The sequence below is a fragment of the Brassica rapa genome, chromosome A02 (genome assembly GCF_000309985.2).
Source record: "Brassica rapa cultivar Chiifu-401-42 chromosome A02, CAAS_Brap_v3.01, whole genome shotgun sequence".
Classification (NCBI taxonomy): domain Eukaryota; kingdom Viridiplantae; phylum Streptophyta; class Magnoliopsida; order Brassicales; family Brassicaceae; genus Brassica; species Brassica rapa.
Window position 1 is genome coordinate 25,640,197 of NC_024796.2, and position 10,086 is coordinate 25,650,282.

Sequence of the window (10,086 nt, forward strand, 5' to 3'; positions counted from 1 at the left end):
TTAAACATTTCAACAAATGGTTGTTATTTTTTTTGAAAAACAACAAATGGGTTGTTAATAATGAATAAACTTAAAAATTATTATTAAATCCACAAATGATGCCAGAAATATGATTTGGTCAAAACATTACCCCATGATTTCCACATAACTTCTTGGCCTTCTCTAATATACCCAACGCAATTTTTGTATTCTTTTCTTGAGCCAATCTCATGAGTCTGCATCTGCAAACATAAAAACACATAAGAAAAAATAAACAACCTTTAAAGAAAAACTAAAGAACATGGTCGATAAGACGACTTAACTGGCAGAAAATGGATAGAAAATCTGAGCAAAGCCCACTGACGAAGAAAGTGCTGTAGGAGGAGTGAAGGAATTTTGTGGCTGTTTTGCGAAGATCACAACTGTGGAGCTGTCAATGACATCTTTTAGATTTGTGAGGACCCAAACAAGTAAATCATAACTTGAGTTGCTCTCGTCAATAATCACCATAACTTTCTTCATCTTCTCTAATTGTTGTTGTTCTTCTTCAAGTTTTTGTTACAATTAAAATCTCTAGTCAGTGTACTAATTTATAATATAGTTTGAAATGGAACATGTCTAAGAAAGTAATTAGACGATTGGGTAAGGGAAAGGACTCGTTCACCAACTAGATTCTTTGTCTTTTAAAGATTTCAAGAAAAATACACACAAATAATATTGAATTAAAGAGCAATCGAATAATATGATTTCATCCTATGACATTAATATATATAATAATTAATATATAACCAATTCATCATTGAGATATTAATTTTTAAACTTGTTTGAGTGGATTGGGTTTGGATTTGCCGGATACACGCCAGTGGTGACATAATCACGCCCTTTTTTTATCGAAATTTTAATCAAATAAAATATTATTAGGGTTTTTTTGCTAAACTGTAAATTTCATATTAATGAAAAGAAGATTGTACATACTAATCTTAGGTTAGATCCAACTTGGCAAAAAGAAGAAAAACAAGCTGGAGCTAGGAATAGAAGAAATGGTTGATTATCTCAGCCAAAGAGACATGAGTGAGCTAAATTGTTTGCGCTTTCTCTTAGCCGATATGATGTTTCTCACTTCTCTGTCGAGCCCAACAAGACTGTAGCGGCAGGGATGGAGATTTGGTTGTGGACAACGTTGTTCCGTTGCTTCCAGAGATGAAACACTGCGGCTTGTGTTGCGACTTTACGCAGGAGCTTCAGGTCCGCAGTTCCTGCGTTTCTTATCCATGAAAGAAGTTCCGCCCAGGTTGTCAGAATGGTAGAGGGAGGGAGGCACCTAATGAACACTTCCTTCCACACGTCGGTACTGTAATCACATGACAATAACATATGATCTCTTGTTTCTGGAACTCTTGAGCATAGCGGACATGTTATTGCAATATGCATTCCCCAAGAGACCAAACGTTCCCTGGTCGGAAGCCTGTCCAGCAAGCTACCCACATCGTGAAGGCATGCTTCGGTACCGCCCCTTTGAACCAGATTACATCAACCCAATCCTTTGCTTGCTCCCGCGGTCGCATGACTTCCCAGGTAGTTGACGCCCTGAACTCACGAACCGGAGAATCACCTGCAATCCAAACATAATCATCATCAATATCAGTGGGTAGAGGTAGCGAGACAGTGGTGAGGTAAAGCCCAGTGATCATCGATAATTGCGTCTGCAACAACCGCATTGTGTCTTATTCTCAAATTCCTTGGTCCCTGCGGGCCAATGTGTTCAATTAACTGCCCCATTGGTGACCAACTGTCATACCAGAAACTCGCCTCTCTGCCGTTTCCTAAAGAGACTTTGCAAAAATGAAGAGCTAGTGGTCTGAGCTTGAGTAGCCTTCTCCACATCCAAGAGTCATTAGAGGCAGGTGCAATTGTCCAGAAACATTTATTCGGTAAGTGAATATGCCTGTGCCACTCAGACCATAGAGAGTGAGTTTTCGACAGAAGAATCCAGATGAATTTGAGACAGAGAACCTGGTTCCAGACCAGGAAGCTCCTCAGACCAAGCCCACCCTCCTGCTTTGGGAGACATACCGTAGACCAAGAGATCTTAGCTATACCCTTCCTAACAATGCTGCCTGACCAAAGGAATCGAGAGCAGAGAGACTCAATGCTCTTAATACAACCTTTGGGAAGGATAAAAGCCGAGCACCAGAAGATAATGATGCCAGAGATCACAGTCTTGAGCAGCTGGAGCCGACCAGCAAATGAAAGCATTTTAGCAGACCAAGAGTTGAAGCAGGCAGAGATCTTGTTCATGAGTGGGGAATACTCTGAGATTCTAAGCTTCCTGCTCATCAATGGGAGACCCAAGTACCTAATAGGGAGAGAACCAACTGGAAAACCATAGCTTGTGATCGCTACGGTTTCCCTCTCGTCCAGACCCGCTGTGAATATTTCAGTCTTTGCTGGGTTCATAAGCAAACCAGACCAAGAAGCAAAATCATCAAGGCACTCAGAGATACCGTGAAGACTATTACTATGCCCATCGAAAAATACCATTACGTCATCAGCGAACATTAGGTGCGAAAGCTGCAAGTGCTCAGTGCGGGGATGATATCCTATGTTCCCAGATACATAGCGAGACCGGAGAAGTCTAGAGAGACATTCCATGGCAAGGACGAAGAGATATGGCGATAGAGGATCGCCCTGCCTTATGCCTTTAGTGCTTTTGAAGAATCCACCCGATACTCCATTTACTGAAACAGAGAATGAAGCTGTCGATAAGCATTCGGAGATGAGACTGATGAAACTCTCAGGGATGGCAATGGCACGTAATGAGGCAAGAATGAAGTCCCATCGAACAGTGTCAAAAGCTTTCCTTAGATCAACTTTTAGCATTCCTCTTGGAGATACAGCCCGCGAGTTGTAACCGTCCACCAGATCAGTGGCTAATAGGACATTTTCAGCCAAGAGCCGGCCCGGGAGGAACGCAGATTGGGAGTTTGATATCATAAGAGGGAGGATCTCCTTTAGACGCGATGCAAGAAGCTTTGATATCACTTTATAGACAGTATTCAGGCAAGAGATAGGTCTAAAGTCTGTGGTGAGGGAAGTATTTGTTTTCTTCGGGATTAGAACGAGGGTAGCGGTATTCCATTGCTTGAGGAGACAACCAGAACGAAAGAACTCCTGAATAGCTTCAGTAACCTCTGCTCCGATAACTGCCCAAGCATAAGTGAAAATTCTGAAGAGTATCCATCCGGACCACTAGTTTTGTTTTTCGGCATAGAGAAGAACGCATTTTGAATTTCCTCTGCAGAAAACTCCTTTTTGAAACCAGCGATTTGGCCCCTGGAGCATTTGAACTCGAACAGCAGGTCCAGATCACCCTGAACGAGTAGCGGCTGAGACACTGGACTCCCCAGAAGGTCTTCAAAGTACTCCACACAGAGATTCTGAATGCCCTCTTGTGATTCAACACGATCCCCATTGTCCTTAAGAAGATAGTGAATGTGGTTCTTGGCCTGAGTTGAAGCTGCATATCTATGAAAGAGACGGGAGCTCCCATCGCCTAGCTCCAGCCACTTGATACGGGACCTCTGAAAACACCTCTAGGGAAATTAGCTAAACAGGGTAGCGAGGACTTGAGCAAATCCAGCCGTATCCAAATTTTATTATTAATAATTTTATATGGTGGGTTTAAATTCACCTAATATAAAGCATTAGCATGTAATGTCGTAGTCATATATAAATTATAACTGGCTCGTTTTTTTTTCTTAAACTAATTTGATGCATCAAAATAAATGTAACTGATATGGTTTTTAAGCCATATAGTTTGCTACAAATTTGATGGAAAGCATAGAAAATTACAACATTTTGCAGTCGAGATAAAGCTTAAAACAATTTAAGCTAGAGAAAGAGACAAGGTGAACAAATTTTAGGAGTTTTGGTTTCCTCGACCTCTCGAGACATGTTTTCCTCTACTCTTACCTAATGTCCATTCTATTTCTTGATTTTTTTGGGTTGGCTTAATTGACTTCCTACCTCTAGTCGGTTTTTTGTGCTTCTTACTCACTCTTTTGAGCGAGTTAAGTGGAGGGCATAACTCGACGTGGATCAATTAAGGCATCATCCCGAAACGTTTGCTCCATAATATTTTTGGATGATCATGTAGGATGGAGTTTCCTCCATAATATTTTTGGTACTTGGAGCAAGAGAATCTCCTGCTAATAGTGTGATAGTAGGCATTTAATACGAAAGATATACCTCTTTAAGTGGATGGGTTTTCTTTTGTAGAGTCACTACTTATAGAAGTTTCTCCATTTCTTTTTGGCATTGCTCATTTCCTCATGAGAGGCAAGGAGAGTATTAACAGAAGTAAGATTCTCTTGAAGTGAATTCAGTTTAGAAGATGATATAGAAAAGAAAGCACATGCATAATTTTTTTTTAAAACAATTGGACTATTTCTCATGCATGTCATCCTTATGCATAGTTCACGCTAATCTTCTATGTATCATTTTAATTTTATCCGAATGGACACCTGGCTCGTTGTAACATTATAATCTTAGTTCGAGATTAAGATAACAAAACAATACCAGTAGATATGATTAATAATTCAAATATCAAAATTGGTTTTTAATTGGTTGTTGTCAACGCAAATTAATACTTACTTGAAAAATAAATTTGACAAAACCAAGTTACATAATTCGAAGAAAAGGTGTTTAACACGCTAGCTGTTCGCGCGCTTCAACATTGCGACTTTGTAAATTGAAGGCCCACCACATATATGGACCAAATGAAAGCAACTCCAGACATTGTTTAATTAATCATAATTATCTCATTTTCTTATATCATCACGTGATTAGCAATGTTAAGAGTTAAGACATTTCTTTGAACAACAGCTTGATATAAAAAGCTGAAACTAAGAGTGATTGACATCAAGAAGTGAAGTTTGATCATCAAACTCATTATCAGTCTCAAACCACTTCATTTCCTGAGTCAAATCTTCAACCATCAAATAAATCTCTTCACAGAGAGGATGAGACCGATCTTCAGCATTAAAAGCACAAACTTCATTTCCAATCTCAATCCAGCTCCAACCTGGAACTTTCTTCACACCTCTCTCCTTCATCACCTTCTTCACATTCGCTTTCTCTTCCCACTTCTTGGCATCACTATACATATGTGACAACGCAACATACGTGAAATGATCTTCAGGCTCCATCTCCAGCAAATGGTTAGCCACCTGAGTAGCCATCTCAATCTCCCCACAAGCCCTGCAAACTCCAAGGAAAGTCTTCAACACCATTGGATCAGGACTCAGTGGCATTGATTCGATCAACTCTTTGGCTTCCTTCACAAGCCCTGCTCTGCCTAGGAGATCAACAGCAGCTGCGTAGTGTTCCATTCGTGGTTGGATTTTGTAAACCGGTTCCATTAACCGAAGCAATTTCAGTCCTTGTACCAAACCGGAGTGGCTACAAGCTGTTAGAACCGCAGTGAAGGTTACATGGTCTAGTTTTACGTTTTGGTTACACATCTGAGAAAAGAGTGATAACGAGACTTGGCCTGAACCATGTTGAGCGTATCCAAGGATCATTGCGTTCCAAGCTACTGTACTCTGTGTTGAGCAAATCTCCTCGAAGCATCTTTGCGCGTTCTTGATTACTCCACACTTTGAGTACATCAAGATCAGAGAGCTGGCTACAAACTCGTTTGATTCAAAGCTTGATTTAATGGCTAAAGCGTGAATCTGCTGACCTAACTGGAGCGTTGCAAGGTCAGAGCATGATCTGAGGACTGCAGAGAAGGCGTAATCATCTACTTCCATGTTTAAAGATCTCGAGTAGCTAAAGAACTTGACCGCATCCTCGCTTTGACCTTTTTGAGATAGCCCTGTCAACACTGAGTTCCAAGAGACAAGATCCTTATCTTCCAGGGATTCAAATAGAGAGAGAGCATCATTCAAGGCGCATGTAGGAAACTGAGTATACATAGAGATCAACGCGTTTGAAACCGAAGTTACTTGTTCAAGTCCCTTCTTTATAACCAAACAATGCAAGGACTGTCCGAAGACTCGATGTTCTTCTCCACAGCAAGTGCTTAAGATGCTGGTGTAAGTATAAACATCGGTTTCGATTCTTGTCCTTAGCATTTCAATAAACAGCTCAAAAGCTGAGTCCTTTTGCTCTAGCTTAGAGAAACCAGCAAGCATCGAGTTCCATGTAATCAAGTCCTTTGAGCCTCCCAAGCCATCAAAAACTCTCTTGGCATCTAACACTAAACCACAATCTGCATAAGAGCTAACCATAGCATTGCAGATAGTAATCTCTTTCTCCAGTCCAAGCTTCAAAACCTTACCATGTACCTCCTTTAACAAGTTACACAACAACGGATCATCAAGCAGAGTAAGAAGCGGAGCAAAAGTCCCATCGTCCACCATCTTCATCTCCATACAACCAAACAACCAAAACACCATCTCCACATCTCTCACTTGCACAAACCCACCAATCAAAGCGTTCCAAGAAACAGAGTTAGCCTCTGAGATCTCCCAAAACGCCTCGAAAGCATCTTCAACTCTCTCACATTTCGCGTACATATCAACAAGCGCACTCCCAACGTAGACATTACACTCATAACCTCCTTTTATAACCAAAGAATGAACTTGCTCCCCAAGATCAAACCTTTTTGCAGAAGCAACTCCTTTCAATAGTCTACTAAAACTATACCCATCAGCATCAGAACCAGATCTTACCATACCCCTGAACAAGCACCATGCGTTGTCTAGCTTCCCGGAGCTTGTGTATCCGGATATCATTGTGTTCCAAGAGACGGTGTCTCTGTGAGGCATTTCGTCGAACAACTTGTGGGCGTGACCCAAGAAGCCTGGTTTTATGTAGGAGTCTAGGACTCTGTTGGATATGTAAACGTCTGAGATGTAACCATGCTTGATGGCGTGGCAGTGAGTGGAGGAGAGCTTGTGGAAGGAGTGGAGAGAGCTCTCTAGTAGAGAGGCTAAGAAAGGTTTCATTCATCTGTTTGGTGAGAGTGATTAGTGTTTCATTTGAGTCACCAGAGACACTGACTTTATTGGTAAGGTTCTTGTGATGTATAGCTCAAGTTGCCACACAAGTACATAACAAAGAGGGTTATGAACTATGAAGTGGTCTTTTCTGAACCTCAAAGGGGGTTTTCTAAAAATAAATATATTTCATTTTTATGATTACTTTCTTGTTGATTAGTAGTATTAATATACCTTCTTGTTATGAATTATGAAGTGGTTAATCTGATGTATTAACATTTTTAACATTGTGGAAGCTCATAAAACCACTGGTTTGAGATTTTACATTAAATATGGTTTTTAAATCTTAAAAAAAAAAACAAATTATGCAAATTGATGGAAAAAAATTTCCAGAGAACAAGAAGTTTTAAATTCTGAGTTGTTGGGTGAGGTTTTTGAGAAATTGTTATGAATTGATGATGATGATGATGATGATGATACTATCTCTCTTATTTGTGTATGTTTTGTTTCCAACATGCTGTCTTGCTTTTCATTTCAGTGTATAGAGAGAGAATAAGAGATCATGAGGGAGATCTAAGCTAGGTCGCTTCCAGCGTTACTTACTTGCCTCCTCTTGATGAAGCATATAGAAAAACCAAAGTGACCATATCAACACTTCCTTGGCTTCCTCATTGTAACTTTGTATGTCTTCTCACTTTGTTCTTTATGTTTGTTCAATAGTTATCAGCTTTCTCATTGTCTCTGTCCCTTGAATATCTTTGATTCAGTTCTTTAAAAGTATATCAATCTAAAAGATGAAATGCATAGACGGAACATATTTACAAAGAAAAAAGTTATCTTCTAAGCTTCTAGCTGCCTGCAGTACGCGTTATATTATCTCTATCTCATTCCGCGGTACAAGACACCAGGCTGAAGATCATCCATACTATCTACATTCCTAACCATACTCTCTATGTTCCTAAACCCTCCATCAAACTCTCTCAAACACGTCCATCCTCGCCGTCCCAAGAAGTCTCTGTAATCCTCTTCCGTGTAAAACACCTTCTCCTCTTGATGCACTGGTAACGGATCAGATTCATCATAGTGACACACTCTAACAGCTATTCCTGCATTTAGACATAGATGCTGAGAAACCTCAAACCAGAAGAGAAAGACAAAGTCATTTCTAGATTACTTACCTTCATCGACATGGAGTGTATAGTTCCCTAGAGGCATGTCTCTGTCAAGAGACCGTACCACCTCTTCTTCATCCTCTAGCCAAAAAGCTCGCCTTGTTCTTAACCTAAACGCAGATCTAATAGCTTCCTTAATGGCTTCAGCTGTACCATCGATCCCAACTCTTCTCGTATAGTCTCCATATTTCACCGTTATGATCTTCCCCACAAACGGCTGACCATCACTGCCTGCTTACATAACATGAGTTATGAAACCAGACAAAACACAAGTTGGAACACAAAGTTATAAACTCTTGCCATTTCCAGCGGGTTCCCTCCAATTCCAAGGAGGAACTCCATTTGCAGTGACGGCATCAGCAGAAGCAATGGCGAGAGGATGCCCCTCATGATCAAGCTGCCGTTCAAGATTTAGCGTTGGCCTACCATTAGCTGGACACATGTATAAATAACTCATATCAAACTACTTCCACAAATCAAGCTACACTACTAATGTAAGAGGTTAGAGAACTAAACTAACTAGCTAGCAAAACTAAACTGAAGGGTTTCAATACCATGCTAAGAAGATTAGCTTTAACAGTTGAGGGTGGATACAAGTGAGATCAGTACCTTCAACAGATGCAAAGGAAAGGCCTGTATCTTCAAAACCTACAGTAAGATGAAAGATATATCAAGAAAGACAATCCAAATCTAGTACCATAGAGTCAATAGTACTAATTAATACTTAGCCATTAATGGTCAAGATCCTTTATATCACCAAAAGGGTAAACAAAGCTGAAACCTAACGACCAATCTCTTCTTCCAAAACACAAAAACAAGCAAAAAAGTTTCAACCTTTATCAGTAAACTGCATAAAGGAATCAACTTTAGACGGAGCAGTAACACTCTTATACGACGTCGTCACTTTCTTACTCCTCTCCCTAAGCAAATCTTCAATCTCCTTGTAATGCGACATCTTCCCACTCACTTGCTGATCCTTAGCCGCCTTCTTAAACTCTTTCAACAAGTTCCTCCACTTGTCCGTACACATAGCCGGAGACCGATCGAACCCTTTCTCCCTCATCTTGCTCGAAATCTCTTCCCAGAGGTGCTTGTTGGACTTTGACGTGTTGAAAAGGCCGTCCATTTCTCTCCGCAGCGCGATCAGGATTCGGGTTTCGTCTTGTACCCACGTCTCCGCTCGCTTCTTGGGGGCCTTGGTGTTGATCTCGTGGTCCTCGCTGCTGCTGTTGTCTCCGAGGAGGATTTGATGTTGGTGATGTGGGGGTGGTTGGAGATCTCCGTCGATCATCATGTTTATGTGTCGTGAGGTTGGAGATGATGGGTTGTTGTTGTCGTCGTCGTCTTTGTAGAAATCGATCGGAGAACGAGGTTTATCGGAGGAGACGAACATGGTTTTAGTTTTTTTTGACCCTCGTGACAAGGAGGAAGAAGAAGAGGATAAGACTCATGGAAGATTAAAAAAAGGTTATTTTTATTTTATTTTTTACAGCATTAGCGCGTGGGTCCAACGTGCTGATATGAGGGCGCGTAAACCATAGCAACTAGGCTTGGTATTTGACCCGACCCGAATCTGTCTAACCGAAGTTCTTGGTTTTGATTCAGATTCAATTATGAGACGGTTTAATTGGCAATCTATCAACAATTAGGTTCGGTAGTCAATTTTCATTTTAGAAAAAAAAAGTCTTACCGGTCATATCAATCATAACCAAAATTTTGAAACGAACTAAAACTAAAATTTTAAGAGAGTGTTATTGGTTTTAGTATTTTAATGGATTTAAAAATCCAAACCAAATCAACTGTTATTGGTTCTATCATTTCAAAATCTAGTTTCAAATATAGTGTTATTGGTTTTATTATTTTAAAATAGATTTTAAAGTCAAGTGTTATTCAATATTAATAATTTGTTTGAGGATTTGATTTTGATTTAG

At 40.2% G+C, this 10,086-nt stretch overlaps 2 protein-coding genes and 1 non-coding gene across 3 annotated transcripts; all 3 read right to left on the reverse strand.

The window, feature by feature from the left end:
• Positions 1-4,411: 4,411 nt before the first annotated feature.
• LOC117132205 lies at positions 4,412-4,510 on the reverse strand. The gene has a single exon (XR_004455765.1). It is a non-coding gene; the product is annotated as a U6 spliceosomal RNA (small nuclear RNA).
• A 168-nt stretch (positions 4,511-4,678) lies between these two features.
• LOC117131704 (putative pentatricopeptide repeat-containing protein At3g25970) lies at positions 4,679-7,490 on the reverse strand. Its single transcript, XM_033283941.1, has one exon. The coding sequence runs from the start codon at positions 6,990-6,992 to the stop codon at positions 4,884-4,886; it is 2,109 nt and encodes a 702-aa protein (XP_033139832.1). The 5' UTR covers positions 6,993-7,490; the 3' UTR covers positions 4,679-4,883.
• Positions 7,491-7,725: 235 nt separating this feature from the next.
• On the reverse strand, positions 7,726-9,792 carry LOC117131706 (trihelix transcription factor GT-4-like). Its single transcript, XM_033283960.1, has 5 exons — positions 8,990-9,792; positions 8,765-8,803; positions 8,456-8,587; positions 8,162-8,386; positions 7,726-8,089 (listed from the first exon to the last, which is right to left on the reverse strand). Exons 1-5 carry the CDS (start codon positions 9,546-9,548, stop codon positions 7,863-7,865), a joined length of 1,182 nt encoding a protein of 393 aa, XP_033139851.1. The 5' UTR covers positions 9,549-9,792; the 3' UTR covers positions 7,726-7,862.
• Between the last annotated feature and the right edge of the window lie 294 nt (positions 9,793-10,086).